Below are 18,914 nucleotides of genomic sequence, written 5' to 3'. Positions count from 1 at the left end.
CTCATTGCACCTAGACACTGTTTTCCAAACCAGTACCAAATCTAATTAATTTTCATATATATGCTTTGCTTCTTTTTCTTTGATTAATTCTGCCACGCAGACACTTGTTTTGTGTGTGTGTGTGTGTGTGTGTGTGGGGGGGGGGGGGGGGGTGTCTCTTAGCTACCATCTGTACAAAGTATATGTAGCTTCCAAAGTTTATTATTTTCATTGAAAAGTATTCAACCCCCTAATTTTAGAGACCAAAGTTCCTAATAAAAATATCATTTTACCCTACTATTTTTTATTATTTCATGATTACTAGTTTTATTCGGGCAAATATACCATTACCAAGCGGAAACGGGCTTTCATATGGCTTTAAACGGATTTTGGTAAAGGCTTCTGGCAGACCATATTCATGTGCTTGTATTTTTGGTATTTTTAACAACGTAGAAGACCCGGACACATTTCGCTGTAACACCAAATAAACATGGCCGCCTCCGCTCCGTCAGACGTGTGTGAGAAAATGAAAGATGAAGACGAAGAAATGAACTGTGAAACGGAAACAAAGGAGTCTTCTGCCAACGAAAATGGAAGAAATACAGACTCAAACAAACATGAACCTGAGGACACTTTCAAGAAACCGGCTCTTTTCGCCGCACCGTCCCTCACCAGCAAACGTAGCAGCGCCGTGGCTCCATCCAAACAGACAGCGGAACCCGAAACTAAGAGTTTCACAGACAATAAAAAAGCTACAAGTGTGGATATTGCAAGTGCAGACTCTCCAGCTCCTGCAAATGAAAACAGGACTTCAAGTAAAGTTCAAGAAGAAGACAATAAAGATCGAAAAGACACCGAGGGACCTGTCAAAGCCAAGCCTGCAGCTAAACCCCGCGTCCCCACCAAAGGTCCCCCTCCTGGTAAATTCCCTCCTCTACCATACGCAGAGCCGCCCTGGGGTGGCTCGGCTCCTGATATCCAATACGCTTTGGAAATCCTCAAAAACGGCACCATAGTGGACACTATCCCCCTCACACACAGAGGTTACTTCGTGGTCGGGCGTTTACCTGTGTGTGACGTCTCTCTGGAGCATCCCTCCATCTCCAGGTACCATGCGGTGATTCAGTACCGCGGACAGGCTGGGGAGGGAGAGTCTGCGGGAGAGGAGAAGGGATTTTACATCCACGACCTAGGCAGCACGCATGGGACTGTGGTGAACAAGAACAAGATCCCACCAAAGACCTACATCAGACTGCGCGTGGGACATGTGCTGAAGTTTGGAGGAAGCACGAGGCTTTTTATCCTGCAGGTTAGTCCAAATACATCCAATGGAATGCTATTTTAATATATAGATATGGCATGTAGCCATATGATGTCACAAATGATAGTTTTCTTCACCTCTGTCTGCTTTCTCACAGGGTCCAGAGTTTGACGAGGAAGAGGAGTCTGAGCTGACGGTCACGGAGCTGAGAGAGAAAGCCAGAAAACAGAGAGCAGAGCTGGAGAAGAGGATGATGGGTGATGGTTCTGATGATGACGGTGATGACGGGGACAAGGAGGAAGATGAGCAAGGGAAAAGCGACCAAGGCCGAAGCAAGAATGAAGACTCGGGCTGTTCATGGGGAATGGGTGAGCTTTTTGTGTTGACAGATTCTTTGAAGGCGTTAACTGATCAGCTGTCACATGTAAACCTTTGTGTGGTGCCCTGTTCTTGTCTCTGTGGCTCTGTGTATCCACCCTGCAGCTGAGGAGGCTGCGCCAGAGGAAGACGAGAACGAAGAAAACCCTTTTTCAACCGAGTTTCGTGAGGACCAGGAAGCTGCTTACCTGAAAGATCCCAAAAAGGCTCTGCAGGGCTTCTACGACCGGGAAGGTGAGTGACCACAGTCACCTGATGCTTCTGTTTTTGTGTGTCCATTTAAACTCCCCCACTTCAAATATGACATTTTTTTGGTCTCAGGAGAGGAGCTGGAGTTCGAGTATGAAGACAAAAGTCATGGCAGCTGGCTCTGCAGAATAAAGTACGTCACCTGGAACAGTAACAATCTGTTCCCCTAGCTTTTTAAGGTTTGTGTGTGGAGCTACAAAGTTTGAGCTGACGTCTCTGTCTCTTAACAGACTCCCAGTAGACGATGCCATGGGCCGACAGCTGGTTGCCGAGGTAACCCACACAGGGAAGAAGAAAGAAGCAGCTGTGCAGTGCTGTCTGGAGGCTTGTCGTATGCTGGAAGCCAGAGGACTGCTGAGACAGGAAGCAGGTGTGTGTGTGTGCGCTTGTCTATGAGAGGGGTTACAGCTTCTGGTTTATGAGGATTGCAGCTGTAAATGTTCTTGTGCTTGTTGTGTTTCCAGTGTCTCGTAAGCGTAAGAAGAAGAACTGGGAGGATGAAGATTACTATGACAGTGATGACGACACCTTCCTGGATCGAACTGGCACCATTGAGAAGAAGAGGCAGGAGAGGATGAAGAAGGCCGGGAAGGTTGAGGAGCGGCCTGAGACCTTTGAAACACTGGTAAAAAAAAAAGATCCTATGTTTCCATACACAGTATTAATATCATATAATATCAATCAAAAAGGGTAATCCGCCTCCTCAACACTCCTCGGTGAGCAGTTAGAGCAGAACTGATTGATCATGTAAGCTGTTGCAGAAGCTGAAATGTGGCAGATTGGCATGTCCGGATTTACAGCATCAACTTTCCGAACCACAGACAGCTCTGTTCTTGATGGCTTTGAGGACAGCGCTTTGTTCAGCTATCTAGTCTCTGGGGAGTCAGTTTTTAGAATAGAATAGAATAGAATAGAAAATACTTAATTTATCCCAGAGGGAAAATTCAGGAGGAGTCACAGCAGCAATCAAGAAAACAAAAGTAAGAAAGTGTATAGAAAGTGCAAAAAGTTCCATAAGAAAATAGATGATGACAGCTTGTCCATCATTGTCCAGTCAGCCAGCCTCCACCTCCACCTCCACAGGGTCCAGGACTGAGCTTCTTCAGCAGTCTGTTCAGTCTCTGTCTCCTGGATCCTGTCTGCTGAAGCTCTTCCAGTGTGGTGTTGGTGTCTGGTGTTACCTTCATTAGCTATGTCTGTGAATAGCATGATGCTACTCAGCCTTCTGGTATCCCCTCTGTTGCTGGGTTAGCACGGCTAGCTCGTCCATCTTATTGGAGATAGATCTTACGTTCCCAATAACGATGGATGGAAGGACAGGTCCATGTCGTCACTTCTTAGCTCACACCTGAGAACCAGCACATCGTCCTCACCTCCTTCTCCCCACCTTGTGAGGAAACATCAGGCCTTGCACCAGTTAGCATTGACATGCTACAGGCTGCTGACGGCTGATTTCAGGTGTAAACAATGCAGTCATGGTTACATGTAGGATCTCGAGACACAGGAGTTGACACCAGTTTGGTGTCCATGACCAACAAATGAGCCATACAAAGTAATGATCCACTCTGAATACAAGGATGGCGAAAAAGAGAAGAAATAATAACAAGAAACAGACAAAGAAGAGAGAGCTGCCACAACAGGGCGGCACCTAGCAACAAACATTTATTTTCTCCAATATTATTAACAAATATTAACATTACACATGCATCAATTAAATAGCACAAGAAGAAAAAAACATGTTGGTGTTGTGTGTAAAATTGGCAAGATTACATGAATGTAAGCATTCATACCAGTGCGCTGTATTGTCTGTACATTTACGATGCTGTTGAGTAACACAACGTGATAAACACCCATTTTAGCAGCTTTATTAAAGTGGCAGTTATTTAAGTTTTGAGCACCTCCCAGCACTAACAGAAATTCACGCCTATGGTTCAGTGCATCTCTAACCTTTAGTCGTGTCTTCTTTACACATTGCTCTGGAAGTAAATGATCCAAATGACCTCATTTTATACAGTCAACAACAAACAGGTGCACGACACAGCTTGTTTTCATTGGCCAGTCTGAACCCTTTTCTGAGCATAAGGTAGGTTGAAGCAAGTGTTGTGGGTGCAAGTTATCTTCTTTTTAAATCAAGTTACTAACTTTAGGGGCAAATAACTCACTTTTTCAGCAAAAGATATTGTTTTGTATTGTTGATATATGTGCATGTATTTGGTTATAAACTGTTACCAAAACCAAATGGATAAATCCAGCTTTGAGTCAATAGTGACAGGAAATCAAAACTTAAAGGATCACCTAAGTTATTGCTGTCATTCCTGAAGGGGAAATAAAAGTCTGTATCAAATTGCTTGATAATCCAGTCAGTAGTTTTGAGACGTTTCACCCAAATCCACAAATGTGAAGCACGTGGATGTGCCAGGAAATGATCTGGATCACTCACTGAAGTCAGGGATGATGAACAGCTCCACCAAATTTGATTTCAGGGTATCCAGTGAATGTTGATGTTGTAGTCTGAAGTCTTTTTCATTTTTACACACGTTGTCATACACAGAGCAACAGGACGGCAGGATGATTGCATGAAGACAGCAAAATGACCCATCAGTGCTCATTACTTAAGGCAGTGTTGCCCAACCCTGGTCCTGGGGTCTGCACTGCATGTTTTAGATGTTACCCCACTACAGCACACCTGATTCAAATGAATGGCTCGTTATCAGGCTCGAGCAGAGCTTGATGATGAGCTGATCATTCGAATCAGGTGTGTTGGAGTCGGGTACATAAAAAACACTGGCATAGAGGATAGGACGGGAACGGATCAAATGATGGTTGATGGATGTGGTCAGTGAAAAGCAGATGAACACCTGTAAATGGTTGTGAAATGTCATCATAGTTTCCAGTCAGTGTGAAGCTGCAGTGTTTGGTTTGAGACAACACCACCCTGTAATAAATGAATAAATAATAATAATAATATTAATAATAATAATAAAAATGATAACGTAATAAATAAAGTATTTTCTATTCTATTCTGTTAGATTTCATGCTCTGTTCCAGTTAGAGCAGAGTGTACACAGTGCACTTGGTGAAAGTGTACTCACTGAAGTGAGCAACTTGGGACACAGCAAAAGACTCTGCCCTATGATTGAGATGTTTTTCATGTCTTATATTTTACATCAAAATGAATGCTGTGACGTTTGCGACATTTGTGTCAACAAATTAAGCCATCTTAAAGAGAAGTGGCTCCAACTAATCACTTCTCTGCAGGCATACATTCTAAAACTTAAAATACAATTAAGACAATACACTGATTAAATACAAAACTTTGAGATAAAGTACAAAACATTTTTTCAAAACTGTCATGACTGAGAACATAAGGTCCTAATAAAGGTAAAAGTTTGTGACCACAGAAAGAAAAAGATACAACAGATACAACTAGGGCTGCGACTCAATGCTATTCTTACGATTGGATTCTACCACGTTTTTTTGGGTGCAGATTCAATTTAAATGGAAAATCTTCAGTATTTACAATTTTTGCGTTTTTTGGTTTGTTTTTTTTTAACACCAGACCATGTGAAAATTATGAAATGTCTACAGACTATACCAGGAGCCATATTTTCGAATAAAATGCACATGACCTGAGTCAGAGAGAAACATTTCGCCCTCTGCTGGAGAAAAGTGGTAACTTTTTTCCAATCCAGTTTATACACAATGACTGAAATTAAGAAATTGAATTTGGGAAAAAAAGAAATGGCTTTTTGACAAAGAATCACGATTTGAATTTTCAAACACAAAAATCATGTTGTATCGATTTTCTATTCTTTCTCCCACCCCTACAATCTATGGTCTCATAACAGGAAAAAATTAACAAAATGAGGGAACCAACAATCATACCTGCAAGAATTAAAGGTCACAGAAATAATAAAAAAGTAGTTCACCTGACATGATTTGGTGTCTTATAGTCTGCTGGTATTTTCAGAAAATTCTGATCAAACTGCATATACAAAGTGAATCAAGGTAAAAAAGGTTGATTCAGGAGTGTGGTCATTGCTAAACAGAGAAAACTGATCAAACAGTTAAAGATCTGAATCAGTTCCAGCCCAAGAACCACAGCTTTAACACTGATAAATAATATTCTTTAATCTTTTTAATACATGTTAATCTTTTTAGCATACTACCAAATCACTTAAAAAGAAGATCCCCTTCTCTGATTGTTTTCATTATTCCAGTTTTTCTCTTCTTTAAACACAGTCTCCTGAACCTTATGAGCTTTGTCTCTGACAGTCTGTCTTTAGCAGTCATTTGAGTTTCAGCTTTCTCCTGAAAATAACAGAAAATTGAATTTCACTTGTCTCTGGGGACTGCTCTTTAACATGAGGTGCTCTTATATCGTTTTGTTAAACATCCTGTATGTTTCTGTGCTAACGTCCGTGTGTTTGATTTTCATGTAGGTGGCCAAACTGTCAGAGGTGGAGAAGGAGCTGGCAGAGACACAGAAAAAGCTCAGCGCTGATCGAGGGGGTGAGTCATGATGGCCTGGGTGCTCTCTGTTCTGTGGGCAGATGCCATACTACCTACAGATGCATGATGAACTCGTGTTGCTGTGTTTCAGACTCCTCCAGCTCCTCCACCGAGGACTCGCTGGACGCCTTCATGACCGCAGTGAGAAGAGAAGCGGCGGTGGACGCCGTGGAGCGAAGGAAACAGCACGTGCACGTAGCAGATTTACGGAAAGAGGCTCAGAGGCTGAAGAAACTGGTGGAGCTCACGCGGCCTGCACAGATGCCCTCACTGCTGCCGAGGTTAGACACAGTGCTGTGCTCCCTGACTACTGAAGTATAACCGCATCTACCATGAAAATTTCTGCTTCATAAATGACAAGTTTAAACAGAGTTTTAACATTTTCATTGGGATAGTGGGAGCTCAGTGCCAGAGAAGCCTAAAAAGACCTTACCGCTGTTTGGAGCCATGAAGGGAGGAAGTAAATTCAAACTAAAGACCGGCACCATCGGGGTAGGTGTTGTTTCTCAGTCTGACTTTATTTCTGTGGGAACATTTCTTTTTCTGTCTTTCCCTTCACCTCTTTCTCTCTATTGATGTGTTTTTCTTCTGTCTTATAGAAGTTGCCTCCTAAGCGGCCTAACTTGCCCGCAGAGCTGTTCAACATGAAAGAGCTCACACCCGGTGGAGAGGAGGTAGAAGAAGAGGAGGAGGAGGAGGTGGAGGCAGAGAGGAAAGATGAGGGGAATGATGAGGAAGATGGTGAAAATATAACTGACATGAATGTTGACTGTGAGGAGTCCGGCGCATCCATGTCCCAAGATGGCTCTCCCACAGGACGGCAGGCAGCGACGTCCCAGGAGCCGAGAGGTAAAAGCCACGAGGGCTAGAGGAAGTTTTTAAAACAAACAAGTGGAAAAAATGCAGAGATTTATCCTCAGTGTGTAGTTCTTCACTGCTTTTTAAGTGTTAATGTGGATGCTTTTTACCACTGGGGGGCAGTATATGTTTCACACAGGACACACATTGCTGACTGTGTCATGGAGTTAAGTCACGTAACAAAATTACAGTCACCAAAAAAATGAAGAGATTTTAAGTTAACAGTGCGGTACCTCGTCATAAAAGTGCTTCTAAGAAATGAAACAGCTTTAATAAAAACATCTTTTTTATGTCTCACTTTTATATCTACAGGATGTCTGCAGGGTCTTAAAAGTATTTAAAGTCAATAAATAAATCGTGGAAAAATTAAGCCCCTTATCAATTCATTTAAAAAGTCTTAATCGTGATTTTATGAGGTTTTAAATTTTTATTGGTACTCAAGCTTTGACTCTAAAAGTATCCATGAATATTTATTTTCCTCCTCGCAACTATTATAAACTAACTTGTCACGCCACAAAGCAAACCCCCAGGTCAGAGTGAAGTGTTAAATTCTTGGTGCTGTTTGAAGGCATTTAACTCTATGCTGGTGTTAAACCAAACTACTGTGGGAGTTACTTTACAACACCACACAATGTTACTTTAAACACTCCTCACTCATGGTAACAGTAAATATGTGTTTTACAATAAACCATCCTTTGATCTGCACTGTTAACCCAGAAGTTGTTTGTTAGCAAACTTTCTTAGTCAAGTTACATTAAAGATTATATGCGGGCCGTTCATTACTTTTAATCCAATCAAGTGGAAACTGAAGTTTTTACCAAGAACTGCTTTGTTTTAAAATTTAGGAAAGTGATTTCACGCAAATGATCTGAGTCATGATGATCTAAATAAAAGGCTTAAGTAGGTTCAATTTTATGGCTAAAAGCATTGGACTCAAACTACACTGCACTGTAAAAACACAAACTGTTAGTCCAACTTAATAAAACTGTTTTAAATGGTAACACACAGTTTTATCAAAAAACTGTTTTATACTTGACTAACATCATTGGTTTAAGTTTCATGGGCTCTTGGGTAACCTGTTTTATTTCAAATCATCTTGTATTAATCGAACTCAAAACAAGCTAGCCTAAATTTCCATACTTTTCAATTGAATAACAAAGGTCAAAAAACTACTCCTTTACATCTAAGACGATGCTTTTAGCTAAGTCAATTTTGCTGTGGTAGCATTTTGTAACTGTGAGTGAGGAGGGAACACAGTGGATATGAGACTCTGCTGAACATGAGGGCACAGACTATTTGTACCCAGTGCATCAGACTGCTTGTCTGTGCTTCATGACACGGGTTGGCTATCTGTGTACTGCATGGCACAGACTGTTTGTCTGTGTGCCGCATGGCGTGGACATTATGAATACCACAAAATGACTCGTCAAGTGTAAGGGAATAACACAACTAAGTGTCATAAGAACACTGAATGGGTGATGTATTAACACTGTAAATGCTGGAAATTAACACCCCCTAGTGTAACAGAACAACTTAACTTGATGTGAAAAATATACCTTTTTGTGATAAAATAACACTGTGGGTGTTAGAATTTTAACTTAATTACAGAGTTAAGATATTAACACTTTCCAAAGTGTAAATTTAACTCTGAGTCCCTGAGAATGACATAAGCTCAGGGAGAGTGTTAAGTTTAACACTCTAGGAGTTGAATTAACACTTTGGATTTTGCAGTGCTGATGAAAAGCAAATCACACAACCTGAGGCACATGTCCTTAATTTTGATAATGATGAAATAAGTTCTGTTCCTTTCCTGGTTGGCCTTGAATAACTGCTGTTACTTGTTGTGGGAATGGGGATGTCAATAAACCTGCCTTTAGTTTCAATTGTTATTTCAAAATTCATTCCTTCTCAGCTTACTTCATGTCTGTTAAAATGCAAAGGTCAACTGTTAAAGATGGGTTTCTGACAAAAGCTTAAAGTCGTGATGAGGTCCTACATTTTGAAAGGCTTTTAAAAAAGTCTTAAAAGGTATTGAAATTAACCTCAGGATTTCAGCATATACCCTAATCTATCTCTAAAACAGTTTTATCAATTCTTTTTCTCTTTCTCATGATGTTGTTCATCCTGTTAGAGCAAAGCCACAGACAGAGGAGAGGTGAAGAATCTGCAGGAACAGAGGAGCAGCTTTCTCAGAGCAGTAGCTACAGAAACAAGCCCGTAACCCCGTCCAGCTCAGGTAGGATCTGTGTTTTCAAACCAGTCTGTGCTCTCGTCTCTGTCAGCTGTTTCAACGCCTGACCAGTGACGCACTCTTCTCTGTGTCCACAGAATCCAAGTCAGGAGCCCACACTGAGCCGGTTTCAGAGCCGAGCCCCAAAAAGAACTCAAAGAAGAAAGTGATGGGCCCCAGCAGGGTGAGCCCTCACACCTTTCAACCACAGGAAAACACAGTTTTAAACCACTCCATGTGATGATGTTCTGATCTCTCTCCACAGCCACCAGTGATGCTGTCAGGACAGTATCCAGAAGACGACCCAGATTATTGTGTCTGGGTTCCTCCTGCAGGTAAAAAAATTAGACTGATGAGTCTTTCACCAGTTATGCATTAAACCAAACAGAGATGATTTTATACGTACCGTTAATTTCTAACTCAGGAAACTCACCAGCTGAGTGGGTGTGGGTGTTCACAGCAGTTACTTTCAGCTGGTAACCTGTCAGGCTCAAGCAGCAACCTCTGGTCTAAAAATACGAAGTCAATGCTGAAGTGTTTCGATCATGGGCTTGAGGCTGGGCTGCAGAAACATCAGAAACCACAGACAGACCAAGCCAACAGAGGAGCTGATTCTTAAAGCAGAAATAAACATGTATACACCCTGGTTCAGAAAGAGGCTTGGGTCTGAATAGCTCATTTTTCTGACTCGGATTAAATTTTACTTTTGAATTTGCCCATTTAAGGGCATGGCTGACCCAACATTTTATCATCTACAAAGCAAAGGACAACATCCAGCTTCGAAAAACGAAGCCTATGTGGAAGTGCTAGAAAACTCTGTTCATTGTGAATCTGCTTGAGGCTGGCTGCAGAAACCTACGGTGGTGTATTGCACTCGTTGAAAATAAAGAAAATCCTCATGTTTTTTACAAGATACTATCATAAGAACAGGAATTTGAAAAGAAACTTCTGAAAAGCTTTAAAGATTGGTCCAGTGATGTGAGGGTGTTAACTATCAAAAATGCACTTTTTACCTTATAACACTAATTTAATGGATAGTAAACGACTCCCATAACCTCTGCCTGACACCACCTTTTGCATTAAATACACAAAGTAAGTACTGGATTTAGAAAATCTGCTGTTAATTTTGCTTATGTGCAGTCAAAGATGGTAACTGTGGTTGGATGAGAACATTTAATAGCCTTAGATGTCACTGGTGTTTCAGTGTAAAGTGTGACCCTGTTAATCGGACACCCCCAGCTGGCAATCACTGACACGTTTGGCTGATAGACAGCAGTTAGCATGGTCACGCTTAACTCCATAACACCATTAGTTATAGGTGCCCTATAACTATGAGACAGTAAGCTCTAAGCCAGTGTTATATCCAATATGGCCTCCATCAACTATTGGCTTTATTACTCTGCATAAGGAATGGATGCATGATGTAGTTGAGACTATCTCCACATTTAAGGTTGCATCGAAGCATTTCCAAGATGTATCTGTTGGAGATGGGCCTCAAAACTCTGTATCAGAAACAGATGGGTGATGTCATAGAGACTACATCCATGTATTATACTGTCTATGGTAGGAGACAAGTGGGCACATGGGGCAGCAGTGTTGCAAGTGAAGCTTGGTTTATGCTAGACACATCCATGAGGTCCGCGTGGCTTCGTGCAGACGAATGATGTGATTCTAGCAGCCTCAGCATAGTCATCACCTCTGGGAATTCTTCTGTGTGGGAACAAGTGGACAAACCAGAGCTCCTGGTGTCTGAAGTACAAAAAATCCTGTCATTTAGATGACTCATCACACAGAGATCACCATGGTAATTGTGTGGTAAACAATTCCTGGTGTGAAATTGTGGCCAAACTCAACACAGAAGGGGAATTGTTGAAAATGTCCTAAACAGTAGCCACAGTTACATGAGGAGTTTTTCATCTTTCTGAATGGAATCTTTCCGATTGACTTTTCCGAAAACAATAGTATACATGGAAAGGAATATTCCAATCTCTGGTCTACATGCGCCGCTAAAATCAAACAGAATAGTTAATGGGGCATGCGCAGAAAAACGTAAACATCACAAGATTTATCAAAGCTGGAGGACAACTGTTTATTTTTCACGGTGTTGCAATACTCCGTATTGCGAGTGTGTCGTCTGTCCAATCTTGAAATTATGTTCATTTCTTTCAAAGTTTGGATCAAAAATAAACTTTCTGCAGCAGTCCAGTGCTGACGGCTCACCGTCATTTTTAAAGTTGAGGAACGTCTCTAGTTGCATCTTACGTCATATCTGAGCATGCGCTGAAAGAACGCACCCTGACAACTTTCTGTTTGAGTGGATACATGAAACCTCAATCGGTTTGGGGAAAGGAATATTCCACCCCTGTGAAACCGATTAAGTGTCCATTCGGATTGGCACTTTTCTTTCGGAATGAGGTTTATACAAAGGTTAAATTCTTTCCGTTTGAGCAAATAAATCGAATGCAAGCAGAATATTTGGGTCCATGTATACGTGGCTACTGTAAACAACTTCTTCTCCTCTAGTTCAGTACCATGGTAGACGTGCATTCGTGATACACCACCCTCTACAGTTTGGGAACAGACACTGAGCAGAGTTAGAAAATATAGGAGCCACATGCGTTCTCTTTTGCTCATTCCCTGTGTCTCATTTCTGTGCGTTACCTTTGTGTGGAAAGTACAATACAACATCAAGGCTGTATTGTGTGCAGAGCTTTCAGTGATTGGACATGGGAACCAAGAACCAAATTTGTGCAACATTAGCTTGTTTAGTTTAGATGTTGTGCTTGACTTGTTAAGATAAGTCTCTGTGGTGCAACCAAATAAACACAGGACTGATTGTGTCTGGCCTTTGCACCTTAAATAAAGACACAGCTAGTATGGAGCTGGTGCAGAGGGCTACAGGTGGTTGTACGCCTTTAGATATGAAGCCCTACGAAGATTGAAAAGTAGTTGTGCTGTTGTTTTGAGGCTGTGGTCAGTTTGAATGTATGCATAGGGTTTTATTACCTCCGCCAAGGAGGATATGTTTTGGGGAGAGTTTGTCTTTGAACACATAACTCAAAAACTATCGAACGGATCTTGATAAAATTTTCAGGAAATGTTCAAAATGAGATAAGGAAGAAGTGATTGAATTTTTGAGGTGATCTGGATTACCGTCTGGATCCAGGACTTTTTTAAAGGATTCTTTATCATTGTGAGATAGGGCTGTTTTCACCATATGTGAATATAACTCCACCATAAATGGTTGGATTGCTTTGCAAAACAATACAAGACAAGGTCACCATAATTTCTGACAAATGTAAAAGTACGATCCAGATCCAGGCAATATACCAAATACCAAGATCTGTTATATGAAATGTGTTCTTGGTCATCATCATTTTTAACACTGTCAGGTAACAAATTATTATACAAACCTGCAACTAACACCAAATTGTAGCAGACAGTCTGCTGAAAGGGAGTATAACATTAAAGTAGGACTAAAGTGTTGGTGACAATCACAATATGCTTGGTAGAGTGAGTGCTTTTCTAGTTATTTCTACTTTCCAGGGATGTGTGACTTAGCCTCAGGTTGTAGGTAGATACATGAATCTCTCTCACTAAATCTTGGTTCTCTTTCCATGCAGACCAGAGCGGAGATGGACGTACGCACCTCAACGACAAGTACGGCTACTGAGCTGCTGTGTCACTCTGTCAGCTTTTCCTCTGGAGATGATACCTGCTACTCAAAGCCTGCTTCTCTCTGACCGTTAACCTCCTCCAGCCAGATGAGAGGAGCCTGTAACACACCGGGGGACCTGTGAGAACAGTTATCTTCATGCTTTCTAAATCTTTTGGGGATATTTGCGTTCTGAGAAAGCCAACCATTCCACTTCACATTAAACTGTCCGGCTTTGGGAATTACCCCCCTTGGAGCAGACACTGGGCTGTCAGCCTTCTGGCACTTTTCACCCCTGATAATAATAGAGATGAGAGGCACTTCACTTCTGATGGTTTTGTCTGAATTCTATATCATCCAGAAACAGAAAAGGACAGAGCGGGAGCGGTGACTGATCTGAATTCAGCTTTTACTCTTTGGCTGCTCCACTTGCAGTGAAGTCCACCTGACATCCAATCTGCATCCCTCCCCTGTTTGGCTTCAGTCGATCACTGGCATAACCTTATTTTTTTCCTCCAAAGGAGAGTGTATGGTGAGGAGGGAGGGAGAGGGGGAGCATTGAAGCAGCTTTTCTGACCATCTGGACACTTGGATGGCTTACTGGATGAAACGCAAGCTGATAATGACTCAAGCTAAGTGGAGTGTGCGTGTGTCTGCACTGACACACACACACACAGCCCAACCTTCTCAAAGTTCTCTTTTTAACAAGATTGTCTTTATGAGCGAGTCAGCTGTGTGTGCATGTGCGTGTGTGTGTGTGTGTGTGAGCGTGTGTGTTTGCCTGGAGCAGGATTCCTCACTGTGAAATCCCACTCAGTGCTGTTCTGCTGGTTTACTGCCATACTTTCCACCCTCCTTCCTGTCGACTTAACCCAGAACACAAAGTAAAGAAATGTATTTTGTGATATGGATGTGTAATAAAAGTGTCTGTAAATAACCTGCAAGCTGCTCCACGCTCTTACTCTTCGTTTCCCAGCTGTCTGTCCTCTCTGGCATCAGCTCCAGGGGCTTCCTCAAACCCAAACCCGGTCTTGACGTCAGAGCTTCTCTCCGTCTTTTTCAAGCTCTCCCTCTCACACAAAGAGCGTTTCTCAGGGCATGATCTGGCACAAAGAGGCTTGTGGTCTTGGCTGCAGATCTTTGCTGTGATGTTCTGTGCTGTGACCTACTAATCACTGATGGAAAGCATTCCTCTCTGCCCCAAATACATGAGAGGAGTCCTCTGTCCCCTTCACCAAGTAAGTCCTTCTCATGCTCTCAGAAGACGATGGTCCAAAGATAAGACTCTGGACCATGCACTTTTTCATTTAGAGTCGGTGCTGAGCTTCTGTATGGCTGTGATTGTTCACTGGGTTGTTTGTGTCAACATATCCAGTTATTCCAGCAAAAGACTAGTTACCAAAGAAGATCTGGACCAAACCGTCTTATCGATTCTGGGAATATGCAAAGATCACATCAGTCATGGGGCATCTTGAATCAGTGACCCAGCATCAGCTTGCTCAGAAACCCAAAACATGAGTTCTGAAACTTTTTAGGGCCTTGATCCATAAAAAGTGCTGGAGTGCAGCTACCCCCTCTCTGGAAAAAAAGGCAAATTCAAAACTACCAAAAGAAATGACCTTGGATGCTTGATTAAGCTGATCGGTAGAAAAATTAGACTGTGTGCACATCTTGTTTTGTTTCCTAAGTTACTCTGTTGCTACTTGTGCGTGTCATTACATTGATGTCTTAAAACAAGAAACTTTTCTCTAACACCACCTGCAGATTATTTTTTTTGGCACTTCAAGCAATTCAGAACTCATTTTTGTCTATAAATTACTTGAATATAAGGCTGTATTCAGACCAGAAAAGTCCTTTGGTCCACTTGTTTGGTCCAGACCAAAAGCAGACTTTATTTTTTTCGTTTGTTGCGGTTCGTATTCAGATTGTACTTTTTGCAAGTGGACTATATTCTGTAAACACATCCACGTGTGTGACGATCAGTGCTCTCATTGGACAGCACTGACAAAGGTGGCACACAGAATACAGACCAGGAAATGGAGGTAAACGTGTGTTTGTGCCATGCTCTGCGTGTCGTGACCAACAACATGCTAGCAACAGCGTGGCTAAACAGAAAACAAAGGATCAGGTATGAACCAAAGACGGTTAGGTTACAGTGGCTTTATAGGCCCAAAAGGCACATATATCCTGTAGTTGGTTCAAATGGACCTTGGTTTGTATTCAGACCTGCACCAGAGAACCATGAACTGCACCAGAGTTCATTTGGAAGCAGACCAAGACCACCTCAAAAAGTGGGTCTCGGTCCGGTTGTTTGGTCCGCACCAGGGTTTGTTTGTGCCTATTCACACCTGCATGAAAAGTCCGCACCAGCGTGGGAAATGAACCCTGGTCCGTTTAAAGTGGACCAAACAGTCCAGGTCTGAATACGCCCTAAGTCTTAATGACTTTTTTTTTTTTGTAAAAGTAAGACAAAAATACTTGATAAGATTTCAGTTTTTTGTACAGTGTTGTTATCCTTAGTAACTTCTGGGGTCATGAAGCAACAAAGAAATGTAGAAAACAGATCAAACATGTTCTGTTTACATAGTTTTATACAAGACTGAACCTATATTTCTATTAACATTTTTAAAACAATGGATGAAATTTGCAACTGTAATTGGTTTTTGATTTTTGAAGGTCGTTTAAACCCACTTTGGGAACCACTGACTTTTTCACTCAAAGAAATTATATTCTTTGAAAAAGTCATATGAGTGTTGGGTTGTTCTCAGCTGGGATTACAGTGGCTTGAAAAAGTATTCATACCCCTAGAACTTTTCCACATTTTGTCCCGTTCTGACCACAAACATAAATATATTTTATTGGCATTTTATGTGAAAGATCAACACAAAGTGGCTCACAAATGTGAAGTAAAATGAAAATTATACATGACTTTTAAATTTTTTAACAAATAAAAAACTGAAAAATGTGGCGTGCAAAAGTATTCAGGCCCCTTTTATCTCAGTGCAACCAGTTGCCTTCAGAAGTTGCCTGATGATTGCTGATCGATCAGCTGTTGACCTAATGATTAAATCGAGTCCACCTGTGTGTAATCGAACCTTAGTATAAATACAGCTGTTGTATGACACCCTCAGAGGTTTATTCAGAAGACACTTGTCAGCAAACAGCATCATGAAGTCTAAGGAACACACCAAACAGGTCAGGGATAAAGTTGTGGAGAAGTTTAAAGCAGGGTTAGGTTATAAAAAGATTTCCCAAGCTTTGAACATCTCACGGAGCACTGTTCAATCCATCATCAAGAAATGGAAAGAGTATGGTACAACTGCAAATCTACCAAGGCATGGCCGTCCACCTAAACTTACATGCCGAACAAGGAGAGCCCTGATCAGAGATGCAGCCAGGACGCCCATGGTAACTCTGGAGGAGCTGCAGAGATCCACAGCTCAGGTGGGGGAATCTGTCCATAGGACAACAATTAGTCGTGCGCTTCACAAATCTGGCTTTTATGGAAGAGTGGCAAGAAGAAAGCCATTGTTGAAAAAAAGCCACAAGAAGTCTCGTTTGCAGTTTGCCAGAGGCCATGTGGGGGACACAGCAAACATGTGGTAAAAGGTGCTCTGGTCAGATGAGACGAAAGTGGAGCTTTTTGGCCTAAATGCAAACCATTATGTGTGGTGGAAAACTAACACTGCACATCACTCTGAACACACCATCCCCACTGTCAAACATGGTGGTGGCAGCATCATGTTGTGGGGCTGCTTTTCTTCAGCAGGGACAGGGAAGATGGTCAGAGTTGATGGGAAGATGGATGGAGCCAAATACAGGGCAATCTTGGAAGAAAACCTGTTGGAATCAGCAAAAGACTTGAAAATGGGGCGGAGGTTCACCTTCCAGCAGGACAACGACCCCAGGCATAAAGCAAGAGCTACAATGGAATGGTTTAAAGTAAAACATATTCATGTGTTAGAATGGTCCAGTCAAAGTCCAGACCTCAATCCAATCGAGAATCTGTGGCAAGATCTGAAAACCGCTGTTCACAAACGCTCTCCATCTAATCTCACTGAGCTTGAGCTGTTCTGCAAAGAAGAATGGGCAAAAATTCAAGTCTCTAGATGTGCAAAGCTGGAAGAGACATACCCCAAAAGACTTGCAGCTGTAATTGCAGCGAGAGGTGGTTCCACCAAATATTGACACAGGGGGGCTGAATACTTTTGCACACCACATTTTTCAGTTTTTTATTTGTAAAAAAATGTGAAAGTCATGTATAATTTTCCTTTTACTTCACAATTGTGTGCCATTTTGTGTTGATCTTTCACATAAAATGCCAATAAAATATATTTATGTTTGTGGTCAGAACGGGAAAAAATGTGGAAAAGTTCAAGGGGTATGAATACTTTTTCAAGCCACTGTATATGAAGAACCAGAGGCTTCTTTTCACTTTACTTTTGCCCAGTTCAGGTATGTTTTGATTCTCTACATTCTTGCATCAGTTTGACATGATTTTAAGCAACAAATGCTGAACATAATCAGGCTGACTCAATCTGAGCTTATCAGAGTTTATTTCAGGTCAGTCTTTTCTTTCCAACAGCTGACACAGTGGATCTTGATAAGTTAAATATAGTGTGAGCTGTGGGTTGAGTTATTATGCAATAAAAACAGAAACTTACTTTGAAAACAATTTGGCACTCTGCCTTTCTAATATTCTGCTTCAGTTTCAGAGAATTAAAGAAAGCAGGTTTAACAGTGGTGTCTAGTCCCGCAGGGGAGTGATGAGTGATACAGACTGCAGCTGTGTAAGAGCCAGTGGACAAGTTCCTCGTACAACCCTACACCAAAGTTAACTATTACTTTAACGCTTTAACTTTTACTTTTTAAATGCAAGGGATATGAATACCATTTCGTTTTTAACATGATTAAATTCTTCAACTGTTTGACTCCAATCTAGGCTAGGTGAGTTTGATTTTAATCCAGATCACAAGTGAGTTGAAGTGGAACTGTGAAAGCTGTGGTGTGTAATATGCAACAAAAAGCTAGCTACTGAGCTAGCAGTTGAAGTGTTCCTAAAGAAAACCTATCAAGTGTTTTTCTTATTTTCAGTAAAAAATGTCTTTTTAGACCTAATATGAGCCACTTTCACCTGATCAATCCAGAAAAATGTCTTGTTTCAAGTTATTTTAAGACAAAAATGGGATATGAATTGCTTCTAACAAGTACAAAAAACAATCTTCCAATGGAAAAAGTGAAAAGTTACTTGTATTAAGTCATTTTTCTAGTTTAAGCAAATTTGAGCAAGACTTTCTTGTTCCATCGGCCCATTTTTTTACTTGTTATAAGCAACTAAGACCTTGTGCTTGTCTGAACAACTTGAAACAAGACATTTTTCTGAGCCGATAAGTTGAATGTGACTCATACCAAGTATAACAAGACAAATTTCCCTTAAAATAAGACAAAAACACTTGATGAGATTTCAGTTTTTTGCAACGTAAGGTTAAAGGTAGGGTCTGCAGGAATTTTGTTTACTTGTTAGTAAACACAACATTCAAACTGGACTCCTCCTCCTTGGCTCAGTGCCAGCAGCAGCACACACCCACTGCCTCTGGCCGTGGCTATGTGAACACACTCAGCAGCCCAGCAACCACCTGTAGAATCGTGTTTCTATGTGGGAGAGACTCAAGAGCAGTGCGCCTGACTTAACATATTAGCACAAGCTAAACACAGGTATTTGACACATACCTGGTTAGCAGAAAGCTAACTCCTATCACTCTTCATCCCGTTCTGCTCTACAACTTCATGAC

At 41.5% G+C, this 18,914-nt stretch overlaps 1 protein-coding gene across 1 annotated transcript; it reads left to right on the top strand.

Annotated features, from left to right (window-relative positions):
• Positions 1 to 442: 442 nt before the first annotated feature.
• slc4a1ap (solute carrier family 4 member 1 adaptor protein) lies at positions 443 to 14,077 on the top strand. Its single transcript, XM_074692733.1, has 14 exons — positions 443 to 1,288; positions 1,398 to 1,608; positions 1,724 to 1,852; positions 1,940 to 2,000; positions 2,098 to 2,237; positions 2,332 to 2,492; positions 6,310 to 6,379; positions 6,471 to 6,660; positions 6,775 to 6,871; positions 6,979 to 7,228; positions 9,369 to 9,473; positions 9,566 to 9,651; positions 9,733 to 9,802; positions 13,091 to 14,077. The coding sequence occupies exons 1-14, from the start codon at positions 470 to 472 to the stop codon at positions 13,138 to 13,140; spliced, it is 2,439 nt and encodes an 812-aa protein (XP_074548834.1). The 5' UTR covers positions 443 to 469; the 3' UTR covers positions 13,141 to 14,077.
• The last annotated feature ends 4,837 nt before the right edge of the window (positions 14,078 to 18,914 follow it).

This window comes from Halichoeres trimaculatus, unplaced genomic scaffold (genome assembly GCF_033239565.1).
Source record: "Halichoeres trimaculatus isolate MK-OKI-2021-1 unplaced genomic scaffold, fHalTri1.1 fHalTri1_scaffold_17, whole genome shotgun sequence".
Classification (NCBI taxonomy): domain Eukaryota; kingdom Metazoa; phylum Chordata; class Actinopteri; order Labriformes; family Labridae; genus Halichoeres; species Halichoeres trimaculatus.
This window is presented reverse-complemented; position numbering and strand designations above follow the sequence as displayed.

Bases quoted from the DNA above. Each gene is read 5' to 3' on its own strand.
- slc4a1ap (XM_074692733.1), top strand. From the start codon at position 470: ATGGCCGCCTCCGCTCCGTCAGACGTGTGTGAGAAAATGAAAGATGAA. The intron at 1,853-1,939 runs GTGAGTGACCAC...TTTTGGTCTCAG, and splicing joins GGGCTTCTACGACCGGGAAG to GAGAGGAGCTGGAGTTCGAG. The intron at 9,803-13,090 runs GTAAAAAAATTA...CTTTCCATGCAG, and splicing joins TGTCTGGGTTCCTCCTGCAG to ACCAGAGCGGAGATGGACGT.